At 45.2% G+C, this 20,570-nt stretch overlaps 1 protein-coding gene across 2 annotated transcripts; it reads left to right on the plus strand.

Moving 5' to 3' along the window:
- The first annotated feature begins 4,563 nt into the window (after nucleotides 1–4,563).
- Nucleotides 4,564–14,592, plus strand: GPR75 (G protein-coupled receptor 75). Of its 2 annotated transcripts, none has more exons than XM_059406078.1 (2): nucleotides 4,564–4,803; nucleotides 10,602–14,592. In XM_059406078.1, the coding sequence occupies exons 1-2, from the start codon at nucleotides 4,701–4,703 to the stop codon at nucleotides 12,011–12,013; spliced, it is 1,515 nt and encodes a 504-aa protein (XP_059262061.1). In that variant the 5' UTR covers nucleotides 4,564–4,700; the 3' UTR covers nucleotides 12,014–14,592. The 2 variants fall into 2 exon arrangements, with proteins under 2 accessions (XP_059262061.1, XP_059262060.1); XM_059406077.1 differs by having other exon boundaries at nucleotides 4,713–4,803; nucleotides 10,293–14,592.
- The last annotated feature ends 5,978 nt before the right edge of the window (nucleotides 14,593–20,570 follow it).

A 20,570-nucleotide genomic window follows, 5' to 3' on the forward strand; every position in this document is an offset into this window, starting at 1 on the left:
CACCTGGCTTTTGTCTTCATTAAGAAGAGAAGACAGTTCTGTAGGCAGTGACTCTCATGCATTCCTTTTGCATCCGTAGACCTGGATCTACATACTCTCCAACCAAACCAAACCAAATTACCTAGATCAGACCTGTCCAGTACAGTAGCCAATAGCTACTATTTACTATTTACATATAAATTAAAATCTCATTTCCTCAGCCTCAGTAGCCATATTTCAAGTGCTCATTAGCTACTTATGGCTAGTGGTACGGCTACTTACTGAGTAGCACAGACAAATGCTTTTATTACGGAAAGTTCTGTAGAATAGCACTGGTCTTGACCATTGATTCTCAAATTGATGTGCCTAAGAATCACGTGGGGACTTTGTTAAAATGTGAATTTAAATTCATGCTGCTTGTTCATGATATTGATGCCTGGCCCTGAAATGACAGTTTAAGTTGTGAGGCTTTACATTATATATTAACCACAGATTTTTCTAAAATAAACTGTATTGAACCATGCCTTAGCAAGTTCCTCAAGTAGAAACTTTATTTATTTATTTTTAAATATTTTATTAGCAGAGGGAGAAACAGGCTCCCTGCTGAGCAGGGAGCCCCAAGTGGGAACTTTAAAAAATAAAAGATACTGGGCACCTGCTGTGACATCTTGCACTCAGAATTTCTCTGGGTGGGGCTCAGGTGTCAGTCCTTTTTGTTGTTGTTGTTTAAAGATTGTATTTATGAGAGGGGGCACCTGGGTGGCTCAGTGGGTTAAGCCTCTGCCTTCGGCTCGGGTCATGATGATCTCAGGATCCTGGAATCGAGCCCCCATGTCGGGCTCTCTTCTCGGCAGGGAGCCTGCTTTCCCCTCTCTCTGGCTGCCTCTGTCTGCTTGTGCTCTGTCAAATAAATAAATAAAATCTTTGAAAAAAAAAAAAGTGTATTTATGAGAGAAAGCGAGCAGGCCCCCCACTGAGCAGGAAGCCTGATGCAGGACTCGATCCCAGGACTCCAGGGTCATGACCCAAGCCAAAGGCAGATACCCAACCAACTGAACCACCTAGGTGCCCCCAGATGTCAGTATCTTTTTAAAAAGATTTATTTTATTTTTAGTGCATGCTGTGTGAGGTGGGGGAGGGGCAGAGTGAGAAGAGAATCCCAAGAAGACTCCCTGCTGAGTGCGGAGCCCCCTTGCTGGGTTCCAGGATTCCACACCAGTCTCAATCCCAGAACCCTGAGATCATGACCTGAACTGAAATCTAGAGTCCCAATGCCCAACCCACTGAGCTATCCACATGCCCCAAACGTCAGTGTCTTTTAAAAGCTACATATAAGGGCACCTGGGAGGCTCAGTCATTAAGTGTCTGCCTTCAGCTCAGGTCAGGATCCTGGAGTTCTGGGATGGAGCTTCGCATCCAGCTTCCTGCTCCACAGGAAGCCTGCTTCTCCCTCTCCCACTCTCCCTGATAGTGTTCCCTCTCTCACTGTGTCTCTCCCTGTCAAAATCTTTTAAATAAGTAAATAATAAATAAAAACTCCATATGTTTCAGCTGTACATCAGAACTGAAAACCTCTGGTGAAGGTTCTTAAGGCCCACTGTAGATCTAGAAACAGGATTCTTTAATCTGAGGTTCTGTGATTCTGACATCGGGTGTAGATGTTGCTTATTACCTTGATCCCCCAATCTGGTCATCCTGTGAATGACTTAATTCCCTAAATTTTCTACCAGTGGCCTCAAGACTTAAAGGGATGTGGGGAAAAAAAGGGGTGGGTGGCTACTATTGTCTAAAGTAGTTCTTAAATGTATGTTGCATTAAAAGAATGGAGAACAGCAGCAGGAACAGTGTTAGGGATGGGGAAAGCAGCCAAAGTTGAGAAGTCAGTGCTGTTCGGGTGTGAAAGAAGAGTCGAGTAGGTTTCTAGGTCAGGGAAGGGGAAAGTATATCTTTGAGGTTGTCATGGCTAATCTAGTTTCTGAGTGGATCCTTTAAAAAACAAAAACTTTGCAAATTATATTTCAATATTTAGGAAGAAAATTTAGCCACCTAGTTTCTTAATGTGAATGAAAGTTTTGTGAAAAAAACAAGTAGTTTTTGAAAAAGTATGAAAAAGCTGTTTTCAAATACTCCCGATATGTGACATTGCCAAGCCCTTTGGATTGTAGGCCAGTTGTGGTTAGTGTAGCCAGATGAATTTTGCTTTACTAAAAAATCAACTTTTTCTACATAGTCTTCATAGTTATTTTTGTGCACAAAGACCATTTGCCTTGTTAATATAAATGTGTTCAGTGTTTCTTCATTGAAAAACATTAGGGTTTTTCAGTTTTCTCTACTACAGATTACATTGCAATGAATATTTTCATAACTTCGGGGCCCTGGGGTGGCTCAGTCAGCTAAGCATCTGCCTTCAGCTCAGGTCAGGATCTCAGGGTCCTGGGATCAACCCCCAAGTGGGGTGCTCTGCTCATAGAGGGGTGTGCTTCTCCCTCTCCCTCTGCTTGCTCTCCCTCTCCCTCTCTCAAGTAAATCTTTTTTAAAAATATTTTCATAACTTCATGCTTAAAACATTTTTCTTCAATTATTTCCTCAGGATAAATATTTCAGGATAAATTATTTCCTCAGGAAAATTTTAGGTCAAGAATCTAGATATTGTAATTGCTCTAATATGTTTTCCTCCACGTGCACACGTATGAATTTGCGTTGCCAATGACAGAATGCTTGTTTCCCTGAAAATTGATAGCACCCCCCCCCTTTTTTTTAGATTTGTTTGAGAGAGTGCAGGTGTGGGGAGGGGAAGAGAGAGAGAGAATCCCAAGCAGACACCCCACTGACTGCAGGGCCCTACTGGATCTCACCACCCCAGGGATCATGACCTGAGTCCAACATCAAAAAGCCAATTCTTTTTTTATTTTCTTTTTTTTTATTTTATTTTTTTAAAGATTTTATTTATTTATTTGTCATAGAGAGAGAAGTGAGAGAAAGCACAGGCAGACAGAGTGGGAGGCAGAGGGAGAAGCAGGCTCCCCACCAAGCAAGGAGCCTGATGTGGGACTCAATCCCAGGACGCTGGGATCATGACCTGAGCCAAAGGCAGCCGCTTAACCAACTGAGCCACCCAGGCGTCCCAGATTTTATTTTATTTTGACAGAGAGAGATCACAGGTAGGTAGAGAGGCTGGCAGAGAGAGAGAGGGAAGCAGGCTCCCTGCTGAGCAGAGAGCCCGATGTGGGACTCGATCCCAGGACCCTGAGATCATGACCTGAGCCGAAGGCAGCGGCTTAACCCACTGAGCCACCCAGGCCCCCCAAGAAGCCAATTCTTAACCAACTGAGCCACCCATAATTCTAGTAGCTTTAGACTTGTAGACATAATTCTACATAATTCTAGTAGCTTTAGACTTGCTGATGGTACTAACTTGTTCCCGATTTCCTCTTCTCTAGACTCTTTTACAGCTTGGGTTTTGTACCCCCCCACACCCACCCCCCGTATAAATTCTCTAGGTGTAACTCTGATGGCCACCTTCCAGCCCAAGCTGGAAGGTGGTCATCTACTGTAATCTCCTGTAAGGTGGCCAGATGCTTGGAAATCAGCCGGCAGTTATTCAGTAGCTAATCCATATGGAGAGGGATAGAACTTAGGTTAGAATTCTCTAAATACTAGTGGGTCTTCCCTTTCAATTGCTTATTTCTAGGGCCAGAGTTCATCATAACTGACAACATTGATTAGAGCCGCTTCACTGCAAGTGGTTGGGGAGTGGAATATTACGTGGGAATTAACTGAAAATTTCTGCAGTTTTTTCTACACAGAATTCTAATAGCATAGTCAAACGTGGGTTGAATGTCTACTTCATAAATTACCCAGTTCTCTTGTTTTTTTCTTGATGAAAGCACAGGTTACTGGGGGGATGTTCTACACCTAAGTCAAATTCTTTGGTACTTGTTGGTACCAAACAGTTCTCTTATTTAAAAAGATTAAATAAATGCTGTGGGCGTCTGGGTGGCTCAGTTAAGCTCTGACTTCAGCTCAGGTCATGATCTCAGGGTCCTAGGCGGGAGCCCCGCATCCCCGCATAGGCCTCCGGGCTCAGCGGGAAGCCTGTTTCTCCCTCTGCCCCGACCCGCCTCCCCAACCCACCCCCGTTCTTGCGCACGCGCGCGCGCTCTCTCTCTCTAATAATAGTCTTTTAAAAATTAAATTGTTATGATGACTTCATTTACAAACTGTCTCTAAGTACCGAAGTGGACGATGACGCCAGCTGAATCTAGGAGGCAGAGTGTTAGCTGCCGCTCCAGGAGGAAGCCCCGGGCACCTAGGGGAGCCCCGCCCCCCGCGCGTCCCATGCTCTCCACCCGCGGGTCCCACGCTCTCCACCCGCTGTGGCCATGGGGTTAGGGAGGGGGCGGGCAGCGTTGCCGGCCTGCGGCAGCCCAGCCCGCAGGCCCCTTCTTGCTCTGCGCGCCAGCTCTCGCCCGCCTCCGAACCCAGGTCCCCGCGCGGCGGAACCGCGATCCCAGGCCGGGCAGCGGCGCGGCGTGGGGGGCGGAGGGCGGGGCGGCGGCCGCGGCCAGCCCCGGGGGCCCGCGAGGCGCTGAGGGCGCGGGGGGCAGGCAGGCGCCGGGGCCCGAGTGTCCGGGAGGGGGCGGCGCCCTCGGCGTCTCCGTGACTGCGCCTCGGCGCCCCCGGCTCGGCGGCTCCCGGGATGCGCGGAGGCGGCGGCGGCGATGGCGATGATGCCTCAAGCCGGGCCTCGTTCCGGGCGGCGGGCGGAGCTGGGGTCCGGGCTGCGAGATGGAGGAGGGGGGCGGCGCTGCGGCCACCGGGCAGGTGAGAGGCCGCGCGGGCCCCTGAGGAGGACGCCCCGCGGGGGCCGGGAGGGCCGGGCCCCGGGAAGCCGACGGGTTAGGAGGAGCTGGGCCGCGCGCACCTGCCCTCCTGGCGCGGCCTGCGTGGAAGCCATCTCGCCCCTGCGGGGCCGGCTCCCGGGCTATGCCGGGACGCAGAACGGGTTCCCCACACTGCCCATGCCCTGTGTGAGCTCTCAGCCCCCCACCAGTCCTCCGCCGATTATCTTGCAAGCTTCCAGGTCCGAAGTAGGCCTTCCTAACCTTTCGCACCCCGGGGAGCGCCTGCCACCGCTAGTCCCTGGCTGGGGTCGACCTCCCCTTCCCAAATCCTCGCTCTCCGTCCCCAGATTTGGTGGGGGGGACCTCCTTAGCCTCCCCATCTCCCTCATCCACTGACCCTGCCCCAACCCGTCAGCTGCTCCAGGCTTCAAGAGGTAGTTGAACTGGGGAGAAAGAGCATGGGCTCTGAAATCAGATAAATCTAACCTGAATCTTAGTGACCTTGGGCAAGTCATCTCACTTCCGTGAGGTTGTCCTGATTAATACAAATACAATGGGGATAATAATAGCACAGAACCTTGCTCTCTGTGAGGGTTAGCCTGTGAAAATGCCTGTCCTCAAGGAATTTAAGGCATTAAGGGGTGCGGGGGAAGAGTTGGAAGAACTCCAGCCAGGAGCTAACTTGTAAAAGCTCAAACAAAACGTTTTCATGTGGACTAAAATATTAAGATAGCACATCAGATTTTCACAGGCTTTTAACACATCTTAGTGAGAAATCATTGCCACTTTACACAAATTTTCATTTACTATTCCTTGCTTACTAGTTACTTTAGGATCCCCCCTCCTTAGTTGTAACAAGATGCACATAGATATTAATTAATTCTAACTGTGGCTAACAGGCCTGCCAAAGACTAGTGTTCCAACTTAAAACTTTTCTGATTTTATGACTTTAATCACCTACTTATGGTGCCAGAAATAAAGAGCCTATAGTATGCTTGTATTGAAAGGAACGTTGTTGGTAAACTGTATTTACTATATAGCAGTACCAAATAAGCATTCATTCACCACCCCCGTGCCGAGAATCACTGAATTTTATAGAGCTACCATCATAACTTCGTTTGAAACGGCGATCTCAGCCTCCTCTTTCTTAAAAGTCCCAGAAGTGGGCTTACTTTTCCTTCATTTTCTCCTTTACTCTGTAAGTTTGTCTGCCAAAACTTAAATGTATATATTTTAATTTTTACTTATTTATTTGACAGACAGAGATCACAAGTAGGCAGAGAGGCAGGCAGAGAGAGAGAGAAAGGGAAGCAGGCTCCCCACTGAGCAGAGAGCCCGATCAGGGACTCAATCCTAGGACTCTAAGATCATGACCTGAGCTGAAGGCAGCAGCTTAACCCACTGAGCCACCCAGGTGCCCCAAAACTTATATTTCTGTTCTATGTTCTGCTTTTCCTTTTCTTCCCGGCCTCTCATTGCTTTCTTTTTTTTCCTAATGCTCCAATAGGAATGACTTCTAATTACTTTATGCCACAACCATAATTATCAACTTTGCCAAAAAGGTACATGGAAGTGTGTCCTGTGTTCCTCTTTTGAGTTCCAGGAACTTAGAGTTGGGGAGGGATTATAATACCTACTTCATAGGATTGTACTGAGAGTGAAGTAAAGTTTGATAGCTTGTGTAAGGCTTCTGGTTTGTATGCTAATCATCCAGTAAATGAAGGCTGCTGTAACTGTCTTCTGACCTGAGGACTGCCCCTATCTGTTGTTATGCTGAGTTGAGCCGGTGGGGATGAGTGTCAGCTGTAGAGAGTACCTGCTTAGCTTCAAATTTATGCCCTGCTGCTTTAAATTAGGAGCTCTCTCTCCAGCTCACTTTCCTTATCTGTAAAATGGGGATGAGTTGTACTATTTCTTGGTCGTGAGGATTCAACAAGTTAATAGCATGGAACACTGAGAACAGGGCCCAGCACATCATAAGCACTCAACAAAGTTAACATACTGTTAATGATACTGATAATTATATTACTGACCTCGAATTCTTTTTTTTTAATTTGAAAATTTTTAAATACATTGAAAAAATTATAACTGTGAAGAAAGTGGAAGCTGGCCCTCAGCAATTCCAAATCTTTTTTTTCTCCTGCCTCTTATTCTTTTTTTTTTTTTTTTTAAGATTTTATTTATTTATTTGACAGAGAGAGAGAGATCACAAGTAGGCAAAGAGGCAGAGAGAGAAAGGGAAGCAGGCTCCCTGCTGAGCAGAGAGCCCGATGCGGGGCTCAATCCCAGGACACTGAGATCATGACCTGAGCCAAAGGCAGCAGCTTAATCCACTGAGCCACCCAGGCGCCCCTCCTGCCTCTTATTCTTTTTTTTTTTTTTTTAAGATTTTATTTATTTATTTGACAGAGAGAAATCACAAGTAGATGAAGAGGCAGGCAGAGAGAGAGAGAGAGAGAGAGAGAGAAGCAGGCTCCCCGCCGAGCAGAGAGCCCGATGCGGGACTCGATCCCAGGACCCTGAGATCATGACCAGAGCCGAAGGCAGCGGCTTAACCCACTGAGCCACCCAGGCGCCCCATGCCTCTTATTCTTGAATGATGTTGGTGTCTTATCATTCCATCTTCCCCTCGACTGTTCTGTTTCCAAATAATCTCCTAGCCTGAGGTCTCCATAGTCTCCATCTACCCCACTTCTTCATTACTACCGACTTACTCGATATTTCTCTTAGCATCGATTCCAGATGCTTCATACTTTGAATTTCCCAAACCCAATTCCTACTTTGATCTTCACCCCTGTTCATTTCCCTGCCTCCAAAGGGTTTCCCCTTTGCTAGAAACAATAGTATCACCTCTCTGCTTTTCTGCCTCCTCAAACTGAGTTTTGTTTGCTGTTTTTCTTTTCATTAGCTAATACCAATCCTCCAATTAACAATGAAAAAACAAACAGTAAAAGTTGTTGTTTCTACTATGGAGCTATCAAAAAGGGTTCAGAAGCAGGCACAGGGTCTTTAAGTGAAAACAGTAAGCTATCCATTATTTTTTAATTTTAATCAAGAAACAAAAGGTAGAAATTTATATTTTTCCCTTAGAGAAATTTTATAAAGAAAGTACAGAGAAGCTGGTCTCCTTGCCAGTGGAGAAATTCATCATAATGTCTTGATCTTTACTGTTTGACCATTGAGAATAAAGAGGCCATCTCTTCCTTCATAAAGAATATATATACCCGGCGCCTGGGTGGCTCAGTGGGTTAAGCTGCTGCCTTCGGCTCAGGTCACGATCTCAGGGTCCTGGGATCAAGTCCCATATTGGGCTCTCTGCTCAGCAGGGAGCCTGCTTCCCTCTCTCTCTCTGCCTGCCTCTCTCTCCATCTACTTGTGATCTCTCTCTATCAAATAAATAAAATCTTTAAAAAAAAAAAAAGAATATATATACCAATATACCATTAGGTATATGGACTTCCCCAGGACTGAAATTTGTCCCGTTCTCACTGGCATAGCCATACCTACTTCTGAATGCAGAGAGACTTCTCTTCGGTTACTGCTCAGAGCCCTTAGGAATCCATCATCACCTGGCCCCTCTTTCTCTCGGCCCCAGGATCCAGCAACTGAAGGGTTAACCCTTGACACAGCTGGAGGCCTCTGGACCCCTTAGGAGCTGGTGATTAAATATTTGGGACATCACCCTTGACCTCCCCAGTGCCATTGCTCCTAAAATGCTAAATTCAAGCAATACATTTGAGTTGTCAAGAGCAATGCACCAGTCTCTAAGGTACAACTTCCCACTGGAAGCATCTTTCAGAGCAGAGAGAGCACCAGAACCCACAGGGCTCTGGGATCTGGAACAGCCCAAGATGTGTGAGAGTACTTTAAATCTCACTGGAGGAGGTGCGCCTGGGTGGCTCAGTGGGTTAAAGCCTCTGCTTTCGGGGACACCTGGGTGGCTCAGTTGGTTAAGCAGCTGCCTTCGGCTCAGGTCATGATCCCAGCGTCCTGGGATCGAGTCCCACATCGGGCTCTCCGCTCAGCAGGGAGCCTGCTTTCCTTCCTCTCTCTCTGCCTGCCTCTCTGTCTACTTGTGATCTCTGTCTGTCAAATAAATTTAAAAAAAAAAAAAGGCTTAAAAAAAAATCTCACTGGAGGAAAAAAAAAAGTTGAAGAGAATAAAGAGCAGGAAGAAAAAGAAATTAATTCTTTCAAAACAGAGGCTAGGTCTTACTCCTCTGTCCACCCACAGACCCTAGGATAAAGCTGGCATAGAGTGTGCACAGGAGAAATGTAAACTGAGCCAATGAATGCATGAGTGGATGTGTGCCTCCTGCTTCCACGGGAGGATATTGCTGTTGGAATAAGAACTCACCTCTGTACAGTGGTTGAGAGTTGACAAATGGGTGCTCACCTTGTTAATCTTGAATATAATTGACACCCATGAATGCTTTCATTTTTGCCTCTCAAACATAGTCCACAAAATTTTTTCTGAAGGAAGATGGGGAGTTGGCCAAGAAATTACCAGCAGGGAGAAGAAATGATACATGATAGAAAATAAAGGCTTGTTCCTAGGAAAAGAAATGGGATTTGTTGGAGTGCCTGGCTGCCTCAGTAGGTTAAGCCTCTGCCTTAAGCTCAGGTCATGATCTCAGGGTCCTGGGATCACCTAGGGATTCTCCTCTCAGCAGGGAGCCTGCTTCCCCCATCCCTCTGCCTGCCTCTCTGCCTACTTGTGATTTCTCTTTCTCTGTCAAATAAATAAATAAAATCTTTAAAAAAAGAGTCCAGGTCGTGACTCCCTTGCCCCCCCCCCCAAAAAAAAGAAAGAAAGAAATAAAGGAAGAAATAGGATTTGTTTGTGATTTGTGGGAGCCACAGTGTACTTCAGCAATACCCTCCGGCTTGTATCTTAAGCACATGCTGTAAGACCTACTCCTGCCCTCCCAGCCTGCCTTCCCCCCAGTCCCTGCCCGGCCCCTCCCCCCACAGCGAGCTCCTCCTCAGCATCACTCCCTTCAGCCTCTCTCAGCCTCTAATCCAGGGTGGATTAGATTCCCCTACTCTTACTCTGTCACATGATTTACCACATTAGGCTACAAGTAGGGTGTGATCCCTTTGGTGAAATAACATTCTTGGATCTCCAGTGTGAGGCACCAGAAGATTTTCAAGAGTAACACGTGTGTACCCTTCAACCAGAAACTCAAAGGGTGGGGCCCAGGAATCTGCTTTTTTTTACCCACTCTCTACATGATGCTTAAATGGTTTTGCAAACCTCTATGCCAGGAAACCTGAAATTAGCTGGAAGAATGTATTTTGAGGTGTTTGTGTCTTTTCTGTGTTGGGCCTTGTGAGAAGAAATGCTTTCTCTGCCTCAGGTCAGAGCTAAAAAAAAAAAAAAAAAACCCTAGTCCTTTTGTACAAAATCCTGAAATCACACTGCTCTCTCCATTAATTCTGTCTCTGGGTGTGCATTTCTATGCGCAGGCTTTTCTGCCTTGGGCCTCTTCTGTCGCATGTGTGGCAGCTGTGAGTCCAGGCCGTGACTCCCTTGCCCCAGAAGGAAGAGTCCATCCGGTCTGAAGATGAACTCCATGGAGCCCCTGGAGGTTGGTCCCAACGGGACTTGGCTGCAAGGGCCTCGCTCCCAGGGAGGAAACAGCACTGCCGTCCCGGGGGACCTCCAGCACCTCATCCACACGGCCACTTTGGTCACCTGTACTTTTCTACTGGCGGTCATCTTCTTCCTAGGCTCTTATGGCAACTTCATTGTCTTCTTGTCCTTCTTTGATCCAGCCTTTAGGAAGTTCAGAACCAACTTTGATTTCATGATCCTGAACCTGTCCTTCTGTGACCTCTTCATTTGTGGAGTGACCGCCCCCATGTTCACCTTCGTGCTCTTCTTCAGCCCTGCCAGCAGCATCCCGGACGCTTTCTGCTTCACCTTCCACATCACCAGCGCCGGCTTCGTCATCATGTCCCTCAAGACCGTGGCGGTGATCGCCCTGCACCGGCTCCGCATGGTGCTGGGGAAGCAGCCCGACCGCACGGCCTCCTTTCCCTGCACCGTGCTTCTCACTCTGCTTCTCTGGGCCACCAGTTTCACTCTGGCCACCCTGGGCACCCTGAAAACCAGCAAGTCCCATCTCTGCCTTCCCATGTCCAGTCTGACGGCGGGAGAAGGGAAAGCCATTGTGTCTCTGTACGTGGTGGACTTCACCTTCTGTGTGGCGGTGGTGTCGGTCTCCTACATCATGATTGCGCAGACGCTGCGGAAGAACGCCCAAGTCAGGAAGTGCCCCCCGGTCATCTCAGTGGATGCTTCCAGACCGCAGCCCTTCATGGGGGCCCCTGGGAAGGGAGGGGGCCATCCCGTGCAGTGTACCGGGCCCGCTCTCTACCGGAACCAGAATTACAACAAGCTGCAGCACATCCAGACCCACGGGTACACCAAGAGCCTGAACCACATGCCCACCCCGGCAGCCAGCCGGCTCCAGCTCGTGTCGGCTGTCAATCTGTCCACGGCCAAGGACTCCAAGGCGGTGGTCACCTGCGTGATTATTGTCCTGTCCGTCCTGGTGTGCTGTCTTCCCCTGGGGATCTCCTTGGTGCAGGTGGTCCTGTCCAGCAACGGGAGCTTCGTCCTCTACCAGTTTGAACTGTTTGGATTTACCCTCATATTTTTCAAGTCAGGGTTAAACCCTTTTATATATTCTCGGAACAGCGCGGGGCTGAGAAGGAAAGTGCTCTGGTGCCTCCAGTACATCGGCCTGGGTTTCTTCTGCTGCAAACAGAAGACTCGACTTCGAGCCATGGGAAAAGGGAACCTGGAGGTCAACAGAAACAAGTCCTCCCATCATGAAACCAACTCCGCCTACATGTTGTCTCCAAAGCCCCAGAAGAAATTTGTGGACCAGGCTTGTGGCCCAAGTCACTCAAAGGAAAGTGTGGTCAGTCCCAAGATCTCCGCTGGGCATCAGCACTACGGTCAGAGCAGCTCAACCCCCATCAACACCCGGATCGAACCCTACTACAGCATTTATAACAGCAGCCCCTCCCAGGAAGAGAGCGTCCCGCAGAATTTACAGCCAGTAAACTCTTTCGGATTTGCCAATTCCTATATTGCCATGCATTATCACACCACTAATGATTTAATGCAAGAATACGAGAGCACGTCGGCCAAGCAGATCCCAGTGCCCTCCGTTTAGTGTCCTGGAAGCTGGAGACTCATGCACAAACTGTTTTTGATTCAGATACTAATGGATTTCTTTTTCACTTTTGTGAGACCAATGGCAGATGAAAACTTAACCGGTTCAGCAGAACGGTTGGCAGTTAGGATTTTCTTCTGTCTCAAGTATTAGCATCTATCAATTCACTTTGCGGTTTCCTGACGTTTTAAGATTTGATGTAAACATTTATAATTTAGATTTTTACCTTGACCTGTGCTCTGATCTTTGGTACTAAACTTTTAAATCGATGCCAGGAATGATCATGCTAATCTATTAAAGGAGAATGAATAGTTTGTGACCGTTTGAGTCCGTGTTTCGGGTCTTCAAAGTGCACACAAGCTGGATTTTTTAAATGTGAAGGTGTGATCTTCACTGCAGTGAATTTTTTCTTAATTGAACAGTAAATTTTGATTATTGAAGTGTTGAAATGGGGAACAATGCACTTTTTTGGTAGCAGGCTTATTTGAATAAATAATACATTGTCAAAGCAGAGAGTCAGAAACATATTCTCAGTAATTACCTTACCCAAGACACACAGGCATTAGGTATTTTGCTTTCCTAAGACAGTCAACCAAGTATTATGATTGCTACCATTTCTTATGATAGACGCTATTATTTTGTGTTAATTGACTAACTGTATAGTTTTTTGTTTTTTTTTTTTAAGAAATATGTTTTTGCTTGCTAAAAATGTATCATTCTATTTTGGAATGAGCTTACCCAAGAAACCTGGTGAAGAGGACTGTACTTATAATAGAGGACCCTGATTTCTGGAAGCAGAGGCACTAACTGGTCCTCTGAGCCAGGGTGTCGGTGATGTGGGAAGCAACCCGGACTCCTGCCCTGCCGTGTGTTAGATGATCTCCATTATTGCTTAAGAAGGTGTGAGAACGAGATTGGGAGGATTCTGATTTACCCTGTTCCGTCTGTGTGAGGGTGGTTTGTTAACAGGCTGACAAAGAGTAGCCAAGTAACTATTTCAAAATAATTTTTTGTCTTTGTTTAAATATCACTGCAGTAGAAAAATTCTTAAGATTATGTGTTTTCAAACTAATTGTGCTGTTTCTCTCCCATTAATCTTGGCAATGGGTGATAAAGAAAACTAGATTAAGTATTTCTACGCCTAAAACTAATTTTATGACCTACTCTGTAATTGCTAGTGTAACAACGGTAAATTCATATTTTTACGTAAAAATATTTTCATTATACAGTTAGCTTTTGAACTTGATACAATTTTTGAACTATAGCTGTTAGACTCAAGACAAGTGTCAAGATCCAAAAACCTATCTTTAGAAATTGTTATATTCCAGAACTGTTACTGCAGGTTGGAAGGAACTATTGTTTTGGAGGAAGGTATTCAATGTACGGCTCCCTCTCCAGGCTGTTCCCAAATACAAGTGCACCACAAAGCGTAGAGAAACCCCTAGTAGATGCTCAGCCTGAGATCTGCACAGGCTCATCCAGCTGCTGTTTTCCAGCACCGACCAATCATTCTGTTTCTGGGGTTTAAGGAGGAGATATGGGTTTTATTTTCTTTTTAAATTCACCTTTTAGGACTTTCTCCTTCCCTTCCTTCCTTTTCTTCCTTTATTTTTGCTATTTAAATTTTCTAACAGAAGAGAAAATAACCACTCTATCACATTTTTTTCTTGCTTGTAATTGAATGCTATTTTTGGAAGTCACTATAACCTATTTCAATTATGCTTTTATATTTTTAATACAACACTGTTTTCATTCGTTAATACTCCCACGAGATAGGTTAGTCTGTTACCCCTTTTTAACAAAGAACTAAGAAATCAAGTATCCTTTCCCAAGATCATTTGAAGATAATTCTAATTAGGAATTAGACTTTTGTCTAAATTTAGAAATGGGTATTTATTCCAATAAGCCAAACAGCTTTATAATTACTAAGATTAATCAAGAAGATACTTCATACTTTTTAAGGTATGTATCTCTTTTTTGGCTAGGCATTTCCAGTGTGATTCAATAAGAAGTTTTTAAAAAGTAATTCCTACTCGTAAAATTTGAACCAACAGGTTTCTTGTACAACCTTTGCGTTTGAGATGACCTGATCCATCTTTAGGAAGTAGACGTTAATAGTATAAAGAAAAGTAAGCATGCGCATATGAGGTATTCAGTCTCTGTATGCTCATCAAGAAATTACTGATGTAACTTGCATGAAATACATGTTGGGCTAGATTCTTAGCTCTCCTTCCCATCTATCTCTACATCTATGCAGAGATACAGACATAGATAAAACTTATCTCTTCGTAAGTTATATATGTCTATCTATAGAGGGAGATAGAGGTAGACATATATAACTTCTCTATAAGGGCTAAACTGAGAACTAAAAATAATGAGAATTCAGTTGACTATGACTAATTATTAGCAGGGTATATTAATTAGTTCTCTTGACGCTTTACTGTGATGCAAAGTATGTGATGTATTTCAAACATTTTATAATTGTTCTGATGTTAACCTTTAGGCCAGATTTGTATTTCTGATGCTTTTAATGTTCTTTTAAAATAATGTTTGGAAAATAAAAATATTGAAAACCCTAACATTTCTGAACATCGGATTGCAGTCCTATGACTTTCCCATCCAATCATCTGAAAACCATGAGAGGAAAGTAATGATGATTATTGCACAATGGATAACAATGTGTTGACACCCAGCGTTCTCTCTCTCTCTCTTTTTTTTTTTTTAAGATTTTATTTATTTATTTGACAGATCACAAGTAGGCAGAGAGGCTGGCAGAGAGGGGGGTGGGGAAGCAGACTCCCTGCTGAGCAGAGAGCTCGATGCGGGGCTCGATCCCAGGACCCTGGGATCATGACCTGAGCCAAAGGCAGAGGCTTAACCCACTGAGCCACCCAGGCGCCCCATTTTTTTTTTTTTTTACGATTTTATTTATTTGTCAGAGAGCGAGCACAAGCAGACAGAGTGACAGGCAGAGGCAGGGATAGAAGCAGGCTCCCCAGTGAGCAAGGAGCCTGATGCTGGGCTGGATTCCAGGATCTCAGGATTATGACCTGAGCCGGAGGCAGCAACGTAACCCACTGAGCCACCCAGGCGTCCCTATACCCAGTGTTCTCTTAAGAGATGAAATGATTGTGGGTTATTTGTTTTAATTTTTTCTCTAGTAAGTTCTATGCCCAATGTGGGGTTCAGACCCACAATCCTGAGATCCAAAGTCTCATGCTGCACCCACTGAGCCAATCACTGCCCTGCGTTCTCAGGATCTCTTCAAAGTTTCCAGAGTGCTGCATCAGTGCTCTATCTATTGGGCAATGTTGAGGATGTCTCTCTCTCTCCCTCTTTTTTTTTTTAAGATTTATTTAATTTAATTTATTTGAGAGAGACAGAGCATGAGAGGGGAGAAGTCAAAGGGAGAAGCAGACTCCCCGCTGAGCAGGAAGCCCCATGTGGGACTCGATCCTGGAACTTCAGGATCATGACCAGACCTGAAGGCAGTTCCTAAACCAACTGAGCCACCCAGGCGTCCCTAATGTTGACAATCTCATCAAAACACTCCCAAGTGGCATTTCCACTGTGCTTAATGTTTTTCTGCTTCTTTCTGTCTCTTGGCAGTTCCTTACCTGTTCTGAATGGCCAGTTTCACAGTCATCCTCGGGCCCTTCCTATCACTGGTTCGCTTGGCAATCTCATCACCAACCATTTTTCCAGACAGACCCAGTGGGGCCAATCTTTGGGGCCAAGGCATATGTGGTACAAACTTCCCCACTTTGATCTCATTGGGGCCAAAAAATTTAGGCAGCGTGGTGGAGGTTGCTGGTTTTAGATGAACTCAGATTCAAGATGACCAAAGACAGCTGCAATTTCTCCTCCTCTGAGCTAAAAGCCAAGAGCAAAAATGTGTATCCTAGAGTTGGTAATCTATATGGTGTGTATAAGCTGGGGGAAGCCTCAAAACTGTGGTCCCTTGACAAATAACTTAAGGATCTCTCTCTCTTTTTTATTTTTATTTTTTTTTTTTTTAAGGATCATTCTTTGAAACTATTATTTGGAGTAGTTTCTTGGTTAGCAGCTCTACATTTGGGAGAAATACCCTTCTACGATTCCAGGTTGGAATTCTTTTACGAAGTGGGAAGGGGGCAGTAACAGATGGACAGTGGCCAAGAAAAAGTAGCATGAGATCTTGAAGAGTTAAGGCACAGAAGCTTTTTTTAAAAAAATTTTTTTAAGATTTTTATTTTAAGTAATCTCTACATCCAACATGGGGCTCAAACTCACAACCCTAAGATCAAGAGTCCCATACTCTTCCAACTGAGCCAGCCAGGCATCCTGGTACAGAAACGTTCTTAAACAGCTCAGTTTTAGGGTATTAAAAATGAGCATCTGTAAACCTCCTTTTTCATTTTCAAGTCACTCACATCCCAGTTGGAAGACTTCCACTCCAAGCCACCAGCAACACGCCTTGGGGTGCTGACAGTCTTGGGTTCCTGTCCAGCTCTGACTTGTGATTATAACGCAGTCTTAAATAATTCTCCATAATCTAGCCAGGCCAGGTCATGGAGGCTCCCTTTTCAAAGACACCCTCCTCCTTCACAGTCCAGGGGTAATGTGTACCTAGTGAGATTTTTTTTTTTTTTTAGATTTTATTTATTTATCAGAGAGAGGGGGGGGGAGAGAGTGAGCACAGGCAGGCAGAATGGCAGGCAGAATGGCAGGCAGAATGGCAGGCAGAGGCAGAGGGAGAAGCAGGCTCCCTGCTGAGCAAGGAGCCCGATGTGGGACTTGATCCCAGGACGCTGGGATCATGACCTGAGCTGAAGGCAGCTGCTTAACCAATTGAGCCACCCAGGCGTCCCCCTAGTGAGATTTTTGACTCCCAGAGAGACCTGTGTTTTCTCCTGTATCCACTGAAAGCAGTTTTCTTTTCTGTCAATGAAAGAAGCTTACGGTTCCACCAGAGAAACTCGCACCACTGTTCTCCTACTGGAGTTGAAGGAAGGCCAAGTGTCAGTGAAGATCCTAGGCCTATGGAGCGGTAGGAGAGGCAGGCAGGCTGCCAGGAGACAGCTCTTCACCATCAGAGATTCAGGCTTTAGGGAGGCTTTAGGTCTGGAGTGAGCCTAGCACACAAAGCAGCAAGCTTCACCACTGGGAAGACTCTGTTGGGGCAGGTGACAGCAGGATGAGCTTCAGTGGGCTCAGCCCAGCTGCACTGGCCCAAACGTGATGAGATGCAAGGGAGCCAAAGTCACTAGTTGGTGCAAAGACAATGACCACTTGAAGCCAGATGGGGTAATCTTTGAGAGGCTGAAGAATAGAAAGAGGAGAAGAAAGATAGGAAAATAGCCCTCTATTCCCTCCCCCTACCTCTACAGATGGATCTGTAAGCTGAGAAGCAGGTGCGGGCAGTAATTATAATGATTTTCCATCTTCTGGCTTTCCATACCATTTAAATGCTAATGACACTCAATTTTAGATCTCTAGTCCTAACCTCTCCCTGAACTCCATGCTGGTCTATCCAATTGCCTATTCAGCATCTCCACTTGGATGTCTAATGGGCATCTCAGATTTTAACATGTGCAAAACTGAACTCTTGATTCAACCCTACTCTTTACCAAACTTGGGTCTCCTGCTGTTTTATTATCTCAGTAAATGGCATGGCAATTACCCAGTTGCGCAGCTCAATTTGTTGTCCTTGACTGTTTCTTTTATAGATCACATCCAATTCTTCGGGACAAATCCTGAACTATCTTGAAAATAAATTCTGAATCCAACTCCTTCCTAGCTCTTCATCCCCATCCCCTCTAGCCCATGGGCCCGTCGTTTCTTTCTCAGAGTATGCAACCCGCCATCGCGATTTCCCAGCTTCCAGGCTCTCTCTCCTGTAGTCTCCTTGCTTTGTAACTGGGGACACTTTGGAGGTATATTATATTTGCCATTCGTCTGATTAAAACTTAGAACAAAAGCTGAAGTCCTTTGCCACGACCTGTGTGGCCCTAATGATCTGGCCCTTGGTTTCCTCTGTCTCCATTTGTTTTCACTTGCACCCTACCTAACGTGCTTGGAATGCAACAAGCTTTCTGGCTCTTTCTCACATGCCTCAGTTTTGTTCCCATGTCAGGGAATTTAATTGCCCAGAAATACTTCAGCCTGGAATGGTCTTCCCCAGGGGTCTTTCCTAGTTGCCATATCCAACAGAGTTCCCACTCCATCTCTCTCTATCCTTCTGCCTGCCATATTTGTTCATTTCATGTTTCTTACCATTACTCAACATCATGCTACTGCATTAGTGTGCTTGGGCCACTATAACAAGTATCACAGTGTAGGTGGCTTAAGTAATAGAAATTTATTTTCCCATAATTCTATAGGCCCAAAGTCCAAGGTCAACAAGCCCTCAGTGTTGGTTTCTTGTGAGACCTCTTTCCCTGGCTTGTAGGAGGTCACCTTTTCATTGTGTCCTCACTTGGCCTTTCTGTGTGCATGCAGGGAAAGAGAGGGGCTAGGGGAGGGAGGGAGAGAGTTGGGATTGGGGGCTCTCAGGGTGTCTCCTCCTCTTCTTATGTGGATACCATTCCTCTGAGATTAGGGCTCCAATCTTTTGACCTCATTTGCCCTTAATTACGTCCTTAAAAGCCTTATCTCCAAATAGAGTCACTGGGGGTTAGAGTCTCAAATATGAATCTTGGAAGGGGTGGGAGGGACACAATTTTTAACAGTCACGTGTAATCGTTTACTGGTCGTTTCCCCATTAGAATAAAACGCTAGTAGGGCAAAATTGTGTCTGTTTTGTTCAGGGCCATATCCCTAGTAACTTTCAGTCCTTGGCCCGGATGAGTTGTCAGCGTGTAACTGTTGAATAAATGGGTCAGATGATAAATGATTGGCTGAAGCCTGGAAGTGATATTAGCCCAAATCTCTATCTGGCTGGCTTTGTTTCCCCGTGTTTGTTGTTTTTCATATCCCTCTCTACATTCCCAGGGTGGTTATCAGCAGGACTCCGATGAAAGGGGACATGGGTCCCGATTTAGGATTTCTGACTGTTTACTAAAGGAACTAGCTCTAAGGGCATCTTTTCCCAGGGGACCACCCTAGCTGCCCAGGAGCTGCCCGACGACCTGCATTCATCCTCGCTGGAATTCTTTGGCCCATTATGCAGCCTGAGGACATTGAAGATGAAAAGAAACTCCTCAGCAACCACAGAGGAGTTCAAGGAGAAAAGGGGTAACTGTTTCTTGGAGGGAGAGAAGGGAGAATACCAATTACTTTAAAGTATATGGCAATTTGGGGGGGAAAAAAAGGTTGCAGATTTAATGAAATCCTCGTTTCCATAAAGAGATAGTTCACAGGTAATCTTTCTAGGTTCAGTGCCTTTGAGATTAATTTTGCCAAAGTAAAAATACCACTTCATCAGGAGGGAAAGTAATGAATTTTCCCTCCTCTCCTCCAATAAACAGATAATTTTGCTTCTTTTTAAATACATTTAGCTCATGCCAAGATAAGTTGAGTTTGTTTCTCTGAGTTGCATTTATGTGAAAGTTTGCCCTTTTGACACTTTCTTGAACCTTTAGCTGCTTGTAGCATGCTGATGAGTGGGAGAGCTTTCATCCCACTCCCAGTGTGGGAACCTTGATTTTCATGCAAAGCCTGATGTTTTGCGAAATGCAGCTTGTCCAGATGCCAGATAGACCTTAAAAAGTGGAGCAGTCTACAAAGGCTGCTTTATGCCTGTCTTCTGGACCTGTGGCGCTAGGGTGAGTTGACCTGGGTCACTGCTTAAGGTTCAGTACATTTCCTATCTGATTTTCGCAAGAGCTTATGAAAGCTTTTTGCTTGTTTGTTTGGCTTTGGCAACAAAGTATGTCAAAGAAATGTAAGAAGTGATTTTATTAATAATATTACAATGAGTAAAGATATGGCTGGGAATTGTGTTCTTCACAGAGAATCATAATGTTAAGACACTTTCTTTGAGGAATTCAGAGTACCTTGGAACTGGAGTGTTTTCAGTTCATGGAGTTGGAGGTGGAAAATTCAGTTCTTGACCTGACAGATCTGGGACTTCAGTCAAGGCCCACAAATGGGGGAAATGGAGACACAGACACTGTCTTCTTGTTAGGGAGTGGTATGGAATTTGAGTGAAAAGGCATACAAATAGGACATCATTAATTCTTTTTATTTCCCAACCATTATGAAACTGGGGAAAATACTGTTTTCCTTAAAGGACCAAACACTCAAAAATCAGAGCTTGTAGGAAACTCCTCGGAATTGTGGTTGGGGAAGATTTTATAAGGTGTGGGCAAGGGAGGATGAGTGTTCATTCATTCAGCAAATATTTGTTGAGTATCAATGCTATGCAAGGTATGAGGAGAAAGTCCTGAGAATGAAAATAAGACATATTCTTTACCAATAAATTAAAGATGAAAGAATTATTTTTTATCATTTACATAATAAATATAATCTGATTCTAGATAAATTGCCAGTGCCCTTGCATTATTTACCAACACTAAATGATTATCAGAGAAGGGAGGGCTTGATGACATTTAACAGAGCCAGAACTCCCAAGGTG

The sequence above is a fragment of the Mustela nigripes genome, chromosome 7, assembly GCF_022355385.1.
Source record: "Mustela nigripes isolate SB6536 chromosome 7, MUSNIG.SB6536, whole genome shotgun sequence".
Lineage (NCBI taxonomy): Eukaryota > Metazoa > Chordata > Mammalia > Carnivora > Mustelidae > Mustela > Mustela nigripes.

Bases quoted from the DNA above. Each gene is read 5' to 3' on its own strand.
- GPR75 (XM_059406077.1), top strand. From the start codon at position 10,391: ATGAACTCCATGGAGCCCCTGGAGGTTGGTCCCAACGGGACTTGGCTG.